Raw genomic sequence first — 20207 nt, 5'->3', positions numbered from 1 at the left:
AAGACGTTTCACCTCTCATCCGAGAAACTTCTCCAGACCCCCAAAAACACTTTCCTGTAAGCCTCAATTGAATTTTGATTTGATTTCTAATTAGGTCATTTTTGCATGCTGGTAGAGCAAATTAAGCTGTGCACATGGTAAAAATTATCCTCAGAACGTTAGCACTGCTCCTGTGAGCAGACTGGCTTTGTAGCGTCTATATTAAGTCAAAGCGCTGTTTGTCTCAGAGGCTACACTGCAGGGTAAGATGTGTTTTTTTGTTGTTGTAGTTGTTTTTCATGACAACTGTGAACAAAACACATCACATGGAATCTGGTCTTTTCTTAGTCCTGAAGTGGGCCACTTCTATATGTGGTCCCAAAAGAGATACTTTCTTTCCTCTCCTCAGTCTGAACAGTCAAATAAGAAATCATGAGACTTAAATGTCATTTGTCTAACCGGAGTGTGCTCTCTATCCAAACCAGAGTCACTAACATATCTGTAGACACAGAAAACACAATATATAACCAAGAAATTGCAATGAACCTTGTCTAAAATAAAAACATATCAAAAACACACCACTTCAAACTTCAGACAAAGCCTGAAAACTTGCCAAGTAAAGAAAAAGAAAAAACCTGATGTCCCACAACCCATTTATGTCAAAGAGGAGAATATAGCTACAGTTTAAATTATCCGAGTAAAAGCACAAGCTGATTAACCTTTAATAGACCTGCTCTTATATACAGTACATTACTAGCAGGATAACAAAACAGGAACATTGCATGAAAGGGACCAGACTCTGAGAGAACCTCAGTGAATACGTTAAGCTGAAAGTCTGGTTCCCTTGCACCCACTTTAAATGAGTGCTTACATGCACCACTCTTCCAAAGGCCAAATAGCCTTCACAAGTGTTTTTTTTTTTTACACCTAAATAAACTCAAGTGCCTTCAGTGGCCTCTGAGCTCACCAGATTGAGGCATCAATAAACCTTTATGTGAAATCCTGGAGGGTGAGTAAGTAGAGTGTGAAACTAGATTTTCAACTCCTTCAACCTTAAAGATGTTTTTGGGTGTAGTACACACAGTTTGGGAGAGGCAGGCCTGTAGCAGCAGTACAGAGAGGACTGAAGCTTTCCTGAAGCTAGCGGTTGTTCTTATTAGTTCAAATTCAAAATGCCCTCCCTTTCCTCTTCAAAGCTGCAGTATCTTGAATTTAGTGTTATGTAGGACAAGTAGCCAGTTCTTAATATCCTGTATTCTCCACAGAGGAGATTTATGCAGCTGATCTACCACTGAGGCAATGCTTAGACCAATATAGTCAAAGCTAATTAGATCTGTTTGTCACCACCAGCAATGCTCTGCGGTGCTGTAGAGTAGAACATATTTGCTGCCATACATCCAGAACGATCAAATTAATTCCACATTGTACCATTAAAAGGAGTGTAGAAACACGATCCTTCCCACAGGTAGCATTGATTAAATTTTAACCAGGCTTCATCCCCCCCCCTTATTTTGTGGTATTACCAAGAAGCAGTTGTTTTTATTATCTCACCCTATTATAATCTATGATTTGTTGATTATATTTTGTATCAATATGCATTATAATCCAAATCTGTAAAAAAATTGACTAAATGGGTCAAATCTGGGGGCCATGAGGGATGCTCTCTGCAACTTCTGGGTTGCAACTTCTGGCCGCTGACTCTGGACATAGCCAGTGGCTGTTTGACACCCCTGCACCTCCTGAAGCTCCATTGTTCAACTGAAGGAAAAAAGCACCCCAGACCACTGTGGCACGTAGAAAACATCTCAGGTGGCTTGTCATGCCAGTAACTTTGGAAACCATCAGGACCATCAAGGTTAAATTGTTCTTATCAGAGAATAAAACTTTCTTCCACCCTTCAATGTCCCATGTTTGGTGCTCTCTTGCAAAGTCCAAATGGTCAGTTCCGTGGCGTTCAAGGGGACGAGGCCTTTGAAGACATGTTTGGTTTTTGATGCCCAACTTCAGTCTCAGTTGCTGTCTGATGGTTACAGGGCTGCAGTCGGCACCAGTAACAGCCTTGATTTGGGTCGAGGATCGTCCAGTGTCTTGACGGACAACCAATTGGATCCTCCAGCTCAGTGCTGGTGAAATTTTTTTGGGTCTTCCACTTGACTTTTTCGTTCCATGACTCTCAGGATCATTTAAGAAATTCCAAATGACTGTCTTAGTGCATCCCACCTCAGCTGCGATGGCGCGCTGCGAGAGCCCCGGTTTATGCAGTTCAACAACCCGACCACGTTCAAAAAGGGAAAGTTTTTTGCCTTTTTCATTAGAACGTTGTGACAGTGTGACTACCTGACAGAAAATGACAACGAATCCACATTTTTGCAGATTTGGCCTTTTAAAGGCATGTGGTCTCAAACTTTTGATCAGCTCTAAAACAGCATGTTTCAGTTTAAGTGTTGTTTTCAATAAATTGCATGCTCAAAAGAATGTTTTGTCGCTCTGCCATTTCTTCTTGTTGCACATTGAAGCTCTACTTGGAACCTTGTTAAGATCTAACCATTCAAAAAAAATTTTTTTGCCATTTTTCAAGTGGTCTTAAACTTTTGATCGGGACTGTACTTCCATCATTATTAAAATAAAAACTTTTTCTTTTGTTTGCCCTACGAATCAATCAAACTTATAACGGCACCTAACTCATGGATGAAGCAGTGTCGTGACGAATCATAACAGACAACTTAGCACAGAACTAGTTATAAACTCTATCTTTAAGCACTTTACTAGCAACCTCTTGTAAAAACACATCAGTTATTTCATAATTAGCCTTTTTATCTAACTTTATGAAAAATGCCAAAGATAACATAGTTTGACAGGAATAAAAGAGTATTTTTGTACCAGCAAGGTGAACTTGGCATATCTCAGCAGTGCAGTGTGTTCTTAAAAATTCTTAGGAAATTGGACAAGTAGAGGACAGAAGTGGAGCAGAGGAACAGTATCTAATAGTCATATCCTTAAGATATCCAGCAAAGACCTGAAACAGGACCCAAGAGATGCATCCTGATCCTTTAAGTTGATGCGTCTACTGTTCACTAATCAGAAATGGTCTCAGTGGAAGTGTGGCTGCCAAGGAGAAAATCTTTACAAGGGGAAATTCAGAGAAAAGGCTGAGGTATGAAAAAGGTCAACAGGTCTTCTAGAACGACTAATCCAAATTTGAGGTTTATTGTCAACACGTGAGGAGGAGGTCAGGGGAGAGGTACAACAGTGTTTGGTGTCATGGTTTGGGGCTATATTTCAGCCAGTAGTGTTGGGGATTTTGTCAAAATGTATGCAATTATGAACACAGAGAAGTACCATCAAAATTTGATCCATCATGTAATACCATCTGGAAAGCATCTGATTAGCAAAGCTACATTGTCAAACACACTCCCAATGCAGTAAGAGTATGAGCCGTGGATTTGCCTCTGCATAGCCTGAAGAAGAGCCATGTGTGGTGTGGTACAGGAACCATGTGAATCTTATGCCAACGAGCTGTTTTGCCTTCCATCACAAAGCTGTAACAATTATCATCACGTGTGGAGCTGCAGCAGGTGAAGGCTTTTCTACAGTATGAGGCATATTAGTCAATTCTGTTAACATGCTCTACTGAGCTGGGCTTAATTTTTTTTTTTTTTTAAATACATTCAATAATGCAAAGTATCTCCAAGCACAAGACCAAGACAAAATCACCTGCGGCAGCCTCTTCTTCATGGTTCGGGCAGAGCGTCTGTGAGTAATGTATAATTTTCACATAATTTAAAGTTGTAGAAATGACATCACGTTGAGTCACCGGCATGCAAACATTTCTGACTTTAAAATAACCTCAGTGTGTGACGCAGTTGATTCTAGCAACTACTCGTCTCTCTGTGCCATCTGTGTTATTTTATGTGACTGCATGCCAAGAAAACTGCACCCAGAACATCAAAACTCCTTTCAAATTTAACATGAGTCACATAAGAGTCACAATGATTTGAAGTTTCAGTGTATTTTTGCTGTGAAGACAGCTTAAACGGCTTCATTCATTCACTCAACATCGACTGATGATGATTTATTTCTTTGCAGTTTCACAGCACAGCACGATCCAGGTCACCCAATAACCGCAGCACACACCAGAGCCTGAAATCCAGCACACAAATTCACACGCATGGAGTTCAAAGCATTTCTGCTGTTTTCACAGTCGATTTGTGTTTTTAAATTGAATTATACTCAGTCTGGACTGCGACGCAGACAGCGGAAAATACAGATTTTAACTTCTGTAGCAGCACTACAGCTCGGAGAACCAAATAAATGAGAATCTGATTCAAAGAATTTCAGTTTCTCGCAGCTGCTGAGGATATAAAATAATTGAATGTGAGAAAGCAGAACAGACTATCAGTTAGCTAAAAGAAAACTCTATCATCACTCTCAGTCTTTTTGCTTATGCGCAGAGCGTGGGGAAAACCTACAGCTGGGCTCCAGAGTCGAAATCCAGGTCCAGAAAGGAGCCAAAGCTGCTTCAACCTTCCTTCACCTCATATTAAGTGCCTGCATCTCTAATGAGGCAGAGTCCCTGAATGTGGCTGAGTAAGTCCGTATCACAGTCTGAGCACAAGTTTATTTAAGTATCTTGTGGTAGGGAAAGAGGGGCAGGCCTTCAGTGAAAGCAGGAATGTCCACGATGGCTATGGCACCTTCCACTTTGGGAGAGGCGGGAAGGAAACTAAGCTTAGACACTTCACCGTAGGCTGAGCTCCTTAAATCCTCATCTTTGCCTTTTTCTTCCTGCTTTTCACCACTGCCCTCCTCATCATTCTCTTCAGCACCAAATCCCACCACCTTAAGGACACAGAGAGACGAAATTATTACAGATATAAAGTATATCATGTCCAAAACACAAAGAAAAGTGAAGAACTGTGTAACATAAACACAAAGGCATTGCTTACATGCACACTGAGCTTCCTGCTGCTCTGTCCACGATGTTCTTTGAACCAAGAGACGAGTTCATCTCTCGTCATCTGTTTCAGAGCCTCGATCTGAACACACAGTGGCACAGACCAATGGTAAGACAGAACCATTCACTGGAAATGTAACAGCTTAATTCTCAGTGTCAGAACCAAGCATGTTTTAAAAGGATAAACCACATTTTTTTCCCTATGAATTAGAGAGGTAACAATGTTGACAGTACCAAACAGCCAGTTTATCTGTCCCCAGTGGGTCAATTAGTTTTGAGATAGTGTTGTGCTTTCATAGAGCACAAATAAAACAGGTTCTGTAATACGTTTTCTGTGATCTGTTCCTTTGGCAACGTCTATCTGAGGACCTAAAAACACAAACTTCAGCTACTGAACTTTGAAAATGCAAGTGGTGTGAACATTCTCATTAATACTTGTTATTTCTCTCTTGCTTGCTGTATACTTTGCATTAACTATGTTCATATTTTGTAGAGCGCTGAGAATATAAACATATAGACATATATAGCCATCATAGAAAGGAAGCGCACCCTCTATTTATACTTAAGGTTTTATGTATGAGGCCATAATTAAAGATGGTCTTTAGCAGATCTTAAAAGTGGATTCAAATAACCTGGGATAGAAAAAAACCCAAACATTTCACCGTCATTTTCTTATCAAAAACAAAAAAAGCATAAATGTAAAATCAGCGTGTTAAAAACTAAAAATATCCTTAATGTTTCCAGAGGAACTAAGAGTGTAAGTAGCAGCCAGGTGCTGTTGATAAAATGCACTTGATAAAACTGATCATCAGAAAGAGTGACCGCCTCTATAAAAGCAGATGTTTTGGCAGGTTGTAGGTCTGGTGCATTCAGGTGTGTGCAACAGAGTGCCAAGAAAGAAGACATTGACAATGATGTTAAGAAAACAACTTCTAAACAATTTGCAGTCCATTAATTCTACAGTGAGAAAGATTATTCAGTGGACTCAAGACAGCTGCCAATCTTCCCCAGAGTGGATCCCACAATGCTCAGAGAAAAAAAAAGCAGCAAAAAACCCCAAGAGCTACATCTCAGACTCTACTGGCCTCAGCTATAATATTAAATGTTAACACATATGACTGTCCCATTTAAAAATGACTGAAAAGGTGTGGATTGTTTAGAAGGATTGCCAGGAGAAAGCCTTTTCTGTATATAATAATAATAATAATAATAATAATAATAATAAAAACATGGCTGCAAGCCTTAGCTTTGCAAAACGGCATCTTAACAAACCACAAAACTTCTGGAACAATGTCCAGACACGGCCCAAGTGGAGATATCTGGTCATAATCCACAGCACCACACTCGGTGAAAACCAATCAGCACATCAGCACAAACACTTCGTAGCAACTGTCAAGTACGTTGGTGGTGAGGTGATGATTTGGGATTGTTTTGCAGCCACAGGACCGCAATGAGTCAACCATGAACTCCACTGTATACCAAAATATTCTACAGTCGAACGTGAGCCCATCTGTCAGCTAACAGCAAAAGCTGGGCTCACGCCACAGGACAATGATCCCAAGAACAGCAGCAAATCTTCAACAGAATGGCTGAAAAAGAAAAGAATGCGCTGTTGCAATGTCCCAAACAAAGTCCAGACTTCCACTAAATTGGAGGACCCGTGGTAGGACCATACATGTGCCCATAGTGGAGTCTAGATGACAAAGTTGGGGCAAACTGTTAAGAGTAAGGCAACTGCAATTATGTGAGAATATACTCCCATTCAGCAGCAATACATTCATAGAGCAAGTGAATAGCATTCGTCATTCTGTTAATTATATTAACAATGTTTTGCAACCCTGTAATGCACCAGAACAAAAAGGCACTAACCCACAACCCTCAAAACCAAAGGATTTGTCCCACGGTCATCAAGGTCACGGCTCAGAACTACTTTAGCAGCACGAGCACGTCTTAAACAACATCAGAGCCGTTATTTTAAACATCGTGTTGTCCTCACCTCTCTATTGAGCCTATCGAACACATACTGCTGCGTAACCACCTCTGCCCAGTTCCTGTCCACCTCCTCACCAAGATGTGTGTCCTCGCACTCTTTGAGCTTCACTAAAGCAGTCACCTGCAGAAAACACGAGCACACAGGCTTTCTAGTCACTTCTTCCACAGTGCAGCTTCACATTTAGGCATTCAGCCGGGTTTTACATGACTCAGAAATGTGTTATTAATGGAATGAGATACAACTTTTGACATTTAGAAAATTTCTGGATAGGCAGCATTTTCTGTACCTTTTTCCATAAGAATGGGAAACTCATGAATACAATAAGAAAAAACAAAACACATTTACGCAGACCTGAGTATTAAAGGCCTCCTCAGTCAGTGCATTGAGCTTCTCTCCGAATGAAGTCAAGAACTCTTCAATCTTTAACTCCACCAGCTCGGTGCTGAGAGAGATGAGAGGTAAGAGATATATTGTAGGGTATAGAACGCATTGGATTCCTTTAGTCATTTATCACTTCCACTTGCTTCACTTTCCATGGCCACATGGATAAATTGCAGCTTGGGTTTGGATGAATAGCAAGATAGATTTACCTTGGTTTTGGGAAAAGTGTTAAGATAAATCGTATCTTGCTTTGGGCAAATTAAAGGTTTCCATTGTGTGTTGCAGACTCACTTGAACTTCGTGGCCTGTGTCTCCACTGTGACAGAGAAACCTAGAACGCCTGAGGTGTTTCTGCAGGTGGGGTAGACATGGTATCTGCAGACGGAGACAAAAAGAACGCTTTAGGATTAGAGAAAATACGGGTGAAATAAGCTGATGAAAAACTGCATTACATCTGATTTGCACTCTGTAATAAAACCAGTCTGGCAAGTATGAAAACTGAATTTCAATGTGAAAAGCATTTGTCCCAGTAGAAGTAGAGCAGCTTGGCAAAGGTTTAAATATTACTAGCTCCCACATTTCAGACACACCAAACAGAAACCCGACAGTCTCTTAACAAGGTCGGCACAGACTTGTTCCTTCTAGAAGGCAAAGTAATGAAATACAATACAGACAGAGACGTGTAGGTGGAAACAGAAGGTTAGTTTCTCTGCATACCTTTGATTTTCACATAAAATAACTTCAATACCCTCAAAATGGCAAAAAAAAAAAAAGAGGAAGAGGAAGAGAACTGGATATATTAAGAAAGTTACTTTGAAAAGTTGTGTATTTCCATATGGAGCACATTTAGGACAAATGCAAATAAATCAAATTAACTGCAGCTTTCTAGTTTTAGAAAAATATTAGCGTGTAATGCTAATTTGAATGGAAAAACTCACTGTTTCGCTTAGTTTCAGAAATTTGGTTTTAAATGAACAGAAAAATATTATCGAACGCAGCAGAAACTCACCCCAGAGTCTCTTTGGTCCTGAGGAAATCAAAGCAGGGCTCCTCCATGTGCATCTGAAACCCCCCCCAAAACAACTCAGTCAACAATGGAGGGATGACGGCATCAAAGAGGGAGTGTGTGGAAACAGAGAAGCAACATATTGTAATGCTCACCACCAACAGCTCCATCAGCGTGTGCTCCCTTAAAGCCTTGGGGCCAGACTGAATAAAACGCAAACAGAAAGAAAATGGGAATGAATTTGTGTGCGTAAAAAAATGAACCTTCAGAGATAAAACGACTTGATGACCTGTAGACGTGCATGTACATTGTGTGTGTATACCTGGTAGTAAACAGTGACTTCCGAGTTGGCGTCTCCTTTATTGAGTGATTTGACCTTACAGATGTGGTGCTTCTGTGGAAGCTCGACCACTCTGAACATCACCGGTACCTCCGCTGTCAGCTTGGAGAACTGCAACTTACTGCCAGGCAAGACACGAGGAGAGAGGGAGTAAAATAAGTGAGAAGGTAAAGAGGAGAGAGGAAAAAAAAAGCAAAGGCGAATCATGGACTAAACAACTGAAGCTGATGTGAATCACGGCGTATTATAGCAAACAAATCTATTTGATTGTATAGTATTGGTGTTCTCATTAGGGAGTGCATTCAGTGTAATAACTGACTTACTCTGTGACATATTGCAGAAACTGCACAGACTCCTGTGGAGGAAATACAATAAAGAGTAATGAATAGTGAGAGATAAGAGAGAAAGAGAGTGAGGAGAGGCAATCAGCCAAGCACGAGGGCAATGTCAAGTACACCCAGTAGCAACTGAGGCAAGAGTAGACGTGAACGTTGACTGATTCACTCTAATCAGCTAATATTATTGTCAATCAGTATGCTTGTCTGTGTGCTGTCTGCTGTCCACTCACTGCACTGCTAAAGTTCCCTTGCACCAGTCCCTCTGCAAAGAGCTCAGCTCTGAAGCTCCGGCTGAACTCAGTCAGCTCTTCAGTGGTCGAACCAGCTGTTAGAGCCTGATATTTGTCCACCATGGACCAGCGAGAGTGCTCCAAGATTAACAAGCGCACGTCCCTGGAGGAGAAAAAAAAAGGATGAGAGCGAGAAGATAAAAGAGGACGGTGACGACCGGAGGCTCTTCTATTTAGGGCTGTCACACATTTCACCACTAGAAGGCAACATACACTCGATAATCTCACATAGCAATGGGGAAGCAACGTACTTGCTGAGTTTCTCAGGTTTAATGAGGATGTTGAAGTAGGTTTTTTTCAGCTGCTCTGCGAACATGCTGAAGACGTCAGAGGAGGCCGAGAAATCTGCCAGGTGGTCAATGATCAGGTGAAACAGCAACTACAGACAAAAACATGGTCAACAAGTCACACATACATTACATAAGATTCTTTCTTATTCAGTTTGTGGTTTAATGTATGCAAAACAATTACACGTACAGTTGTGTTTGTAACTGTTTTGAGATTAAAATAAATTTAGCCTTTAAACACCAACAGAGTGGATTTTAAAATAAACGTATCACAGACAGACATTTTTATGGCCAGCTGAGGCCCATTTCCTGTTATTTTATAACAATTAAGCAGATCAAAAGCTGAAGCTTATTCCAATTGTTGGACTTGCATTTGGTGTCTTTTCTCTGGAATCGTCAACATGAGCTCCAAAGAGATGATTCAAGTGAAGGAGTCCATAATTACACTGAAAAACTGCAATAAACCTATCAGAGCTTCCAAATCAACACTCTGGTACATTCTTTAAAAGGAATGCACTGATGAGACCACAGGAACAACTACATCGAATAAGTCAATCCTTGTTTGAGAAAAACCTTTTCACAGTCACAAGGACGTAGACATGTCATTGACAAAATCTACAATCAAGAAACACCTTCGTGAATGTGATTATAGCGGGTTTATGACAAGGTGACAAAGACATAAGAACTGGAAAGCCAGATTCGACTTATCCAGAAAATATGCCAAATTTCTTGGACATATAAACCCAAGTTTGACTTGTACCAGAATCGTGGGGAGCCAAAAGTATGGAGAATGAAAGGAACGGCTCATAATCTGAAGCATACCACGCTATCTGTCAAACATGGTGGCGGCAATGTTTTGGCGTGTATGGCTGCCAGTAAAACTGGGTCAGTAGTGTTTAGTGATGATGTGACTGCTGATAGAAGTAGCAGGGAGGATACTGAAGTGTACAGGGCTATGCTCTCTGCTCACATTTAGCCAACAGCTTCAAACATGATTGGATACTGTTTCACAGTTAAAATGGGAAAATGATCCAAAGCATACTGCAAAAGCAACCCAAGAGATTCTCAAGACAAAGACATAGGCATGTACTTCAATGGCCAAGTAAGTCACCTGATCTCAACCCAACACAGCATGGTTTTCAGTTACTGAAGACGAAACAGAAGGCAGCGAGTCCCAACTAAAGGCGGGTACAGTAAAAGCCTGGCAGACCATCTCAAGTAGATTTCAGGCACTCACTGACTGCAAAGGATTTTTATCCAAGCATGAATTTAAAATTATATCGGCTTGTCCAATTAACTTCGAGCCTTTAAAAATGTTGACTATGTATAAAAATTGATATAATTCCTAAACAGTTAAGCAAAATTTTTGTAAAGCCCCTTGAATTAAAGCTGTATATTGAATGTTTGATTTAAAATCCCCTGTGGTGGTGTACAGAGCCTAAAATGCAACTGCCACTATCCAAACTGTTTATCTATGTGTGTATGTATGCTTACTCACAGGAAGCTTGTGGTTAAATCCTTTAACTTTGATGACCAGTCCGTGCTCACCAGCAACCAGTTTATACTCCAACTGGGCCACTTCAGCCTCATAGGCTGGCTCTGCCAGGTTGTGGCCCAGAATGTTTACCAGAAGGTCAAACAAGACCACACTGGAGCGCAAGAGGAAGGCGACAAATAAAGAGAATAAGAGAAAAGTGAAATAGAGAGAGGGCAGGGAATAGTACAGAAGGAGGTAAGAAGGATGAGATGGAGGATAGAGAGGGAAAAAAAACAGGCAAAATAGAAAAAGAAGGAGGAAGGACAGAGGAAGGAGAAACGTGGGGGAGGGAGGGTAAAAGTGACAAAAAGACATAAGTGGAGGCAGTGGGAGAGAGAGAGACGATTAAAAAGCAGACATTAACAAAGGTCATAGCAAAAAACAAACACTTATTTTCACAAACTCTTATCTGAGCTTAAACTCACTTCTTAGCGGACTGCTGGATTACTGGAGAGATTAAGTGGAATCTGACGTAGGCTAAAGAAGAAGAGAGAGCAAGCAGGTGTCAACCATTCCCTAATGACATTAAATACCTTTAAAGTAACATCTTGCATGCTAATTGATGCACACAGTACAAGTACACACACACTAACACACAGTCTACCTCTTGGGATTTTGAATTTGTTATCTTTCTTGTACCACAGGCAGCCCCTGTCGCTGTCGGCTATCCGGACTGGGAACTCGGTGTCTGGGCAGTCAGAGGGCTTCAGGGTGAAGTCAGTGGCTGAACAAGTGCACACACACAATAAATCACCATTCCACTCGGTGCAGCCTCATAAATAATGCGTGACTTTCGACAATTCATTATATACAGTTTAGGGATAAACATGTAGTCGCTTGTCAACACAGAGAAAGATGTTACTCCCACAATAAATGATTCAGAAACCCTTGGGCCAGAAAGTGAAGCTGCCAGCTTTTAGTAAAGCTGGCCGCGTAGGTCTGTCACTTTACAAAGTTTGTAAGCAAACTGCAACGACAGAATGAATCAACCTTTGCATTTGGCCAGAAGTGAGCCAGAGGTGTTTTGTTTTTCTGTGTTTAAATTAAAATATTGACCTTTAATTAACATACACCGTTCAATCCATGCAATCAGCAAATATAACTGGTGCTGTGTAACCATTTTTGTGCCGATCGGTCTGAATTTACAATCCAAACTTTATCCATTGGTACATTACAGGAGCTGGCCCTGTGTGTTTTCGTTCTACTTTTAAATTAATTCACTTAATAAAATTCGTTCATTTTGTTGTAGCCAAATATGTGGTACGTTTGAAAATGCAGACAGTGATGGATTTAATCTATTTCACAGTGAAATTTTATAACTATAACGACAAGTTGTTCAAAACTGATTTGTAACTTTTCCATAATTTTGTTCTGCTACAATATTTAAGGTGTTAGGTGTTGTATTATTATAACCTTTATTTATTAGTGGATTCTAAAATACAGTTTACCTTGTAATCTGTAATGAAATAACTTCAATTATTTGTAAAACTAATAACATCCCCCAAACTGAATCTCAATCTTGAATACTTATTTTTTTCCACAACTGTATTTTTTGGGGGGCATTTTGCTGTTGCAGGTCGAAAAAAAAAATTCCCATGCTTGCCCCATAACCACAAGCCACAGGCTTATGGTCAAATTAGCCTTACATGTCTGACCAAGCTGCAAGGCGTTGAGTTGCATCATGGATAACGTAGGCGTCTACAGACTGATTTGACTGATTTTTGATCAGATATGGATAGCAATATTTAACTAGTCTGGTTATCAAGATGCATCAATAATTCAATGTGATATTAAATGGAATTTAAATATGTCTGGGAAAAAAAGGTTATAAAACAAAACAAGCAGGAAACTTCTCAGAGTGTGTCCTCTAATAAAAACCAATCACAGGATGACACAGCATCCTCTTATATTTTGAGCCTTAATACAACTTAAAATCGAAGTTCAACTAAATGTACTCCCTGTACTCCCGCCATGAACAGGGAAATTAGTGATAAAGACCAATGTGGTGTTCTGTACCAGGCTGAAAGCAAGTGTATTTGTGCTCTAAAGCTGGTAACACTGTTTATGGCAGGGGTATGGAACTCCAGGCCTCGAGAGCCAATGTCCTGCAGGTTTTAGATGCGTCCTTGGTCCAACACAGCTGATTTAAATGGCTAAATTACCTCCTAAACATGTCTTGAAGTTCTCCGGAGGCCTAGTAATGAGCTAATCATTTGATTCAGGTGTGTTGACCCAAGGTAAGATCTAAAACCTGCAAGACACCGGCTCTCGAGGCCTGGAGTTCTCTAACCCTGGTTTATGGGGACTAACTTGCTTTTGAAGCCAGCCTCAAGTGGCCATTCGAGGAACTACAGTTTGTGGCACTTTAAGTTTTTCATTTTCCAACAGAAGCTGTGGCTTGATTTGTACAGAAAAACAAAAAATTTCTGCTAGACTACAACAAGAAAAGCCTGGAATAAAATAGTATTAAATACATAATTTACCACACATGAAATCAGTTAAGCTATACAAGGGTAAGCCAACAAAAACAGGACCATCTTTCCTCCGACACAGCTATTGTGATCTCTCAAACATTTTTCTCCATCTTGCGCTGTTGTCAAAATATGGGTTGAGCTATTTTAACACTCCACTTCTAAAAAGCAAAGTTTCTCTCCCCTGGACTTAAATTATAGGAGGAGGATAAACATGCTGTGCAACAACATTTAACTGCTGCTTTAATAACTGCCGAGGTAAGGGGGAGAAAACTTACTGCAAATGCTCCGAATGGGGTTTCAAATCACTCAACCTCCCCCAGAGTGAAAAATACCATCCTGACTTCACAAATTTTAGCTTGAATTAATACACCTCAGCTAGATCAGTGACTAACAAGGGAGCATTAGAAATGACAAAATACACTGACAAAAACACTCAGTTCCTCCAGGTTTGGTCAATATATCTGATTACCGGTATTTCGTGGATGGATTAATGGAGAGCTAAAGTCCAAACTGCTGGAGCACATCTTGTCCAGATCATCGTATTGGACACTTTTCAGATACAGCATGCAGCAGATTAGGCCAGAAAGACCTACTTTTTTGCCCATAATGCAAAAAAGAAGTTTCTTCACCTACCAATGAACTTATTCTCTGCAGGAAGGTGGAGGTCAGCAGTAAGCTCCAGGTTTCTTGTCCACTGCTCCATCCACTCTTGCTGGATATCTGTATGAAGGTTAAACATCTATTAACACATAAGAAATACTTGCCAATTTGATTCAACTGCTGAATAAAGTGAACTCTCTACTTTTATATTTTAATTTAAATGCTTTTCCAACGCCATTGTTTGCCATATAAAAGACAGAGATAAATGCTGGCATTTCTACTGCTGGCTCTGCTTTATATGTGGCTGAATACCACCACACAAGGGAAAAAAAGACAATGTATTCACTGAACGCTTACAATGTACGAAGCAACTGCTACAGTCACAGTAAACACACACACACACCCTCCACGTTGTATTGTGTGCCAAACCACTTCTCCCTGAGGGGACACTGGCCCTCATGTTCTGGTGACAACAGCATCAGGTTGGCTTTCTCAGGGGTGAGGAGAGACAGAGCTGCACTGATCACCTACACACACACACACACACACACACACACACACACACACACACACACACACACACACACACACACACACACACACACACACACACACACACACACACACACACACACACACACACACACACACAAAATCAAATCAAAAGATGTTTGCAGCACAGAGAGAGATCATATTTCCTCCCTTTCTAAAGAACATCAACATTAATGGGAGACAGTTTTAGCAGCCAAAAACAATGAGACAAAAAAAGAGAACAGGCGTTAACACAAAAAATATGCAAAGCCACAATTAGACTGTAACTTTTGATGCAAAATAACATCCACCAGCAGAAAAGAGGATCTCAGCTCTAAGAAATATATTAGAAACAAAATCATTAAAGGAGCGATGAGAAACACATCTATATTTTTCTACCTTTGAGTGACCTGTTTCATTAACATCTTTATCTAAAAAAAGGACATTTTGCATTTTAGAATAAAAGCCCTGAAAGTGGTTCACTCCCAGAACTACTGAACTACTTACTTCTGGATTGAACTCAAACATCAACTGATCTCCTGTCAGGAAGTCTTCTTTAGGGAACAGTTGCATGTTTTCACAAATGTCCTCCACGTACTCTATAGGATCAATCTGGCAAAGAGAAAATCAAAATCGAGAGGCTTTACTCACACAATCTCATTGATAATAACAATGATACATTGCTACATGTCCAAAACACGGCAACTCAGCGACTAATGAAGGCTGTTAGCCTTACTTGCTCCTGATAGTGAAACTCATTTGCTTCAATCCTCTGAATCTCTTCATATATCCTGAGTGCACAGACAGACAGAAACAAAGAATTACAACTTTTATTCACCTCATAAAATTGCTTAGACGCCACAACACCAGCACTCTCTAAGACAGAATAAGGAACATAATAATAACAAAAATAATAAGACCATAAATATACAAATAACAGCCAACCACACATATTATGTTGTCACTATCTCAAATAAAGCAGCATTTACTACAACTACACAATGAGTCAGACAATCAAACAGACAGAAAATCCATGTTGTATATTTGATTTCAAACTGAGAAATATACCTATCTTATATCTACCTATCTTAGTGAGGATATTTTTGGAAAAATGAGGACCGGTGGACCTGTGTTCACTTTTATAGACCCCATTTAAAGCACTGTTTAAGGGTTAAGATTGATTTGAAGGTGTGTGTGTGTGAGTGAGAGAGAAAGTGAGTGAAAGAAAGTGCCTTTGCAGTGGTCCAAGTGTCTGCAACATCTTCAGGTACTGGAACACGAGGCGAGTCACCTGTTAAAAGCCACAGACAAGCAAATTATTAGTGTATAACCACATTTATTGTTAGTAGAATTCCAGCAAAAAATGATTCCTTCCTTTCTGCAATCAATCGATATGGAGGTATTGTTAAGTTTTATGATCCATAACAATTACAGTGATGCCAAAAAGAAGTTGCCAATCATGTTAACTATGGTTACCTGATTATAGTCATTAGAACAGCTCTGAAAACTGAGTTGGAAAAAGTGGTTTCATTCAGAATACTAAACAGCTCAGTAATACATGTCTTGATCCCACTTTTAGAGAATCAGACATGTAAATGAAAATATCAAATCTCTGTTAAAGTAATAGTAAGAGTAAAAAAATAATTATTACCATTGAACAAAACCATTGTTCATCAGTTGTGACAAAGTAAAAAATCACTTACAATAACTTAAAATTAGTATTTTCTAACTCCAGACATCAATTTTAAAGGGGCCTTTTGATATTTTGAAATATGCATTTGCTTCCTTGCCCAGAGTTATAAAAAAGATTGATGCCTCTCTCATAGCAGTACACCAGGTATGAAGCTACTGCCAGTAACTGATTTGCTTAGCTAGCACAAAGACTGGAAAGTCCACTGGTTTCATAGTCTCGCTAATTAATACATAATATCTTCATTACAGTGGAATTATGCACCAGACTGTTTCTTGCCAAGACCAGCTACGAAGCAGACACTTTAAAAATGCAGGCAGATTTTTATGGTCTCAGTCTTGTTGCAAAATCTGATCTTTTTTCCACTAGTGTCTGTACACAGTTTGTGGCACAATCCCCAATCCTTGTGAAGACTGTACAAGTAAGAAGCAGCATGCTTATTCATGAGCATATGAGATGCAGGTGGGGTGCATTCTGTTATCTTTGAATAGCACTAGAATAGCTGTTTGTCAGTGTCCATTTTTATGCTAGTCAAGTTAGCCAGCAGTAGCCTCATAATAAATACAAAAAGAAATTGTCCTTTTTGTATTTATGGTGCTCTTTGCCTGCTATTATGTTTTACTTTTTGATTTTTATATGTGAAAAGTGCTATATAAATAAATTGTACTTACTTAAATGAGAGCTGTATGCTTTCTGTAATACTCTATGGGCTACCTAAGGCAAGCTCCAAGCAAAGTTAACCCCTTGTACAAATACAGCCTTAAACCTGTGAGGGAACACTTTTCTGAACTGCAGGAGGTTTTTATTGCCGGCACCAGTTTCATATTAAGTTGGCTTGCTGTGTGTCTAACAGGAGGAGAAGGCAAGGCAAGGCAAGGCAAGGCAAATTTATTTGTATAGCACAATTCAACAACAAGGTGATTCAAAGTGCTTTACAGAGACATTAGAAACAAAAACAAATAAAAAGCATGATTTAAAATTAATTAAAACAAGCAAACAAACTAACTAACTAAACACACACATTTCACACCTGTTCGCGCGATCTGAACCCTTATCGTAAGGGGAGCTACCAGTCCTTCTGTGGACGAGCTACTTTCTATTTTAAATTCCCTGAATTTAAAATACTCTCTAGACCCAGTCTAGACCCAGCTGGGGAGCTACCAAGAGCTCTAAACCCACTTAACAAACAAACAAACAAAACAGTATATAAAATCAAAACAGATAAAATCAGAACAGTAGATAAAATCAGTAGTTAATGTAAGTTTTGAAATTTAAGCTTAACAAACAAACAAAACAGTATATAAAACCAAAACAGATAAAATTAGAAATAGATAAGATCAGTAGTTAGTGTAAGTTTTGAAATTTAAGCTTAAAAGTGTGGATTTGGTGCTTTATTCAAATGCAGCTGAGAACAGGTGAGTCTTCAACCTGGATTTAAATAAACTGAGTGTTTCAGCTGATCTGAGGCTTTCTGGGAGTTTGTTCCAGATATAAGGAGCATAAAAGCTGAATGCAGCTTCTCCGTGTCTGGTTCTGACTCTGGGAACTGATAAAAGACCGGATCCAGATGACCTGAGGGATCTGGAAGGTTCATACTGGGTCAGCAGGTCACTGATGTATTTTGGTCCTAAACCATTCAGAGCTTTATAGGCCAGCATCAGAACTTTAAAGTCTATCCTCTGACGGACAGGTAGCCAGTGTAAAGACCTCAGAGCTGGACTGATGTGGTCCACTTTTTTGGTCTTAGTGAGGACTCGAGCAGCAGAGTTCTGAATGAGCTGTAGTTGTCTGACTGATTTTTTAGGTAGACCTGTAAAGATGCTGTTACAGTAATCAAGCCTACTAAAGATGAATGCATGGACTAGTTTTTCCAGGTCCTGTTGAGACATCAGATCTTTTATCCTTGAAATATTCTTGAGGTGATAGTAAGCTGACTTTGTTATTGTCTTAATGTGTTTTTCTAAGTTTAGGTCTGCATCCATCACTACACCCAGATTTCTCGCCTGGTTTGTGGTTTTTAGATGTATAGATTGAAGTTCTCTGGTGACCTGTAATCGTTTTTCTTTGGCGCCAAAGACTATTACTTCAGTTTTGTTTTTGTTTAGTTGGAGAAAATTGTGGCACAACCAGTCATTGATTTCCTCAATGCATTTACCAAGAGCCTGTACAGGGCCTCGGTCTCCTGGTGACATTGTGATATATATTTGTGTGTCATCTGCATAGCTGTGGTAGTTTATTTTGTTGTTCTTTATAATCTGTGCCAGTGGGAGCATGTAAATGTTAAACAGAGGGGGTCCCAAGATGGAACCTTGGGGAACTCCACATGTGATACTTGTCTGCTCAGATGTGAAGTTACCTATTGATACAAAGTATTTCCTGTTTTCTATGTATGTTTTGAACCAGTTTAGTACAGTTCCTGAAAGACCTGCCCAGTTCTCCAGTCGTTTGAGTAATATGTTGTGGTCAACTGTATCAAATGCTGCACTGAGATCCAGTAAAACTAAGACTGACATTTTTCCACTGTCTGTATTCAGACATATGTCATTAAACACTTTTGTCAGAGCGGTTTCAGTGCTGTGGTTCTGTCTAAAACCTGACTGGAAGGCATCGTAGCAGTTATTCTGTGTTAAGAAGTAATTGAGCTGTTGAGAAACTGCTTTTTCAATGATCTTACTTAAAAATGGGAGATTTGAGATCGGCCTGTAGTTGTTCATTTGTGTCTTGTCAAGATTGTCCTTTTTCAGTATAGGTTTGATTACAGCAGTTTTTAGTGGTTCTGGAAACACACCTGACATTAAGGAAAAGTTGACGATCTGTAACAGGTCTGACTCTAAAGTCTTTGAGACCTTTTTGAAAAAACTTGTTGGCAGGACATCTAAACAGCAGGAGGAGGAGTTCAGTTGACCTAAGATGTCCTCCAGGTCTTTGCTGTTAATAGGGTGAAACTGTTTGATGGTGTTTAAACAGCTTTTCGGTGGACACAGTACATATCCTGGATCTGCTGTTGATGTTCCAACTGCTTGTCTAATCTTTTGGATTTTGTCTGTGAAGAATTTGGCAAAGTCATTGCAGGCCATGGTTGAATGAAGTTCAGCTGCCACTGGCACAGGAGGGTTTGTTAGCCTGTCAACTGTAGAAAATAAGACCCGAGCATTATGGCTGTTTTTAGTGATGATGTCAGAGAAGTAGGACCTCCTTGCATTCCTCAGTTGTAAATTATAATTGTGAAGTTTCTCTTTATAGATGTCATAATGAACCTGGAGGTTTGTTTTTCTCCATCTGCGCTCAGCTTTCCTACACTCTCTTTTTTCATTTTTCACCAGTGTGGAGTTTCTCCATGGAGACTTTTTCCTTCCAGAGATAACCTTCACCTTAATGGGGGCAATAGTGTCCATTACATTTAACATTTTTGCATTAAAGCTATTGACGAGCTCATTGACTGAACCTTTGGACAGGTCAGGTGTTAATGGGAAGACCTGGTTAAAGATCTCACTACTGTCTTCAGTTATACACCGTTTTGTGATCACTGCTGTTGATATATTTGTGTGGGCTGAGATTTTACTTTCAAAGAAAACACAGTAGTGATCAGATAAGCCCACATCAGACACAGTAATGTTTGAAATGCTCAGGCTCTTGGAGATCAGTAGGTCGAGAGTGTGTCCTCTATTATGTGTGGCCTCTGTTACATGCTGAGTCAGCCCAAAGTTGCCCAGAGTGTTACTCAGGTCTTTAGTCCCTTTGTCCTGAGGGTTGTCCACATGGATGTTAAAATCCCCAACAATAATTACACAGTCGAAATCAACACAG

General features: G+C 39.8%; 1 protein-coding gene across 3 annotated transcripts in view; it reads right to left on the bottom strand.

Annotated features, from left to right (window-relative positions):
- Positions 1-3155: 3155 nt before the first annotated feature.
- Positions 3156-20207, bottom strand: part of LOC113011805 (nardilysin-like) — a 32592-nt gene continuing 15540 nt past the window's right edge. For all 3 annotated transcript variants that reach the window (XM_026151568.2, XM_026151570.2, XM_026151569.2), the window contains exons 14-32: positions 15943-16001; positions 15447-15501; positions 15218-15322; positions 14583-14706; positions 14213-14299; positions 11710-11829; positions 11531-11582; positions 11067-11217; positions 9533-9660; positions 9222-9384; positions 8977-9008; positions 8636-8774; positions 8469-8516; positions 8317-8369; positions 7599-7682; positions 7278-7368; positions 6930-7046; positions 4926-5015; positions 3156-4818 (exon numbers count right to left, since the gene is read on the bottom strand). In XM_026151568.2, coding sequence (XP_026007353.2) covers positions 4597-4818; positions 4926-5015; positions 6930-7046; positions 7278-7368; positions 7599-7682; positions 8317-8369; positions 8469-8516; positions 8636-8774; positions 8977-9008; positions 9222-9384; positions 9533-9660; positions 11067-11217; positions 11531-11582; positions 11710-11829; positions 14213-14299; positions 14583-14706; positions 15218-15322; positions 15447-15501; positions 15943-16001 — 1920 coding nt within the window. In that variant the 3' untranslated portion in view covers positions 3156-4596. The remainder of the gene's footprint in view (positions 4819-4925; positions 5016-6929; positions 7047-7277; positions 7369-7598; positions 7683-8316; positions 8370-8468; positions 8517-8635; positions 8775-8976; positions 9009-9221; positions 9385-9532; positions 9661-11066; positions 11218-11530; positions 11583-11709; positions 11830-14212; positions 14300-14582; positions 14707-15217; positions 15323-15446; positions 15502-15942; positions 16002-20207) is intronic.

Source organism: Astatotilapia calliptera, chromosome 19, assembly GCF_964374335.1.
Source record: "Astatotilapia calliptera chromosome 19, fAstCal68.1, whole genome shotgun sequence".
NCBI lineage: Eukaryota > Metazoa > Chordata > Actinopteri > Cichliformes > Cichlidae > Astatotilapia > Astatotilapia calliptera.
The sequence above is the reverse complement of the archived record's forward strand: the minus strand, read 5'-3'. Positions and strand labels throughout refer to the sequence as shown.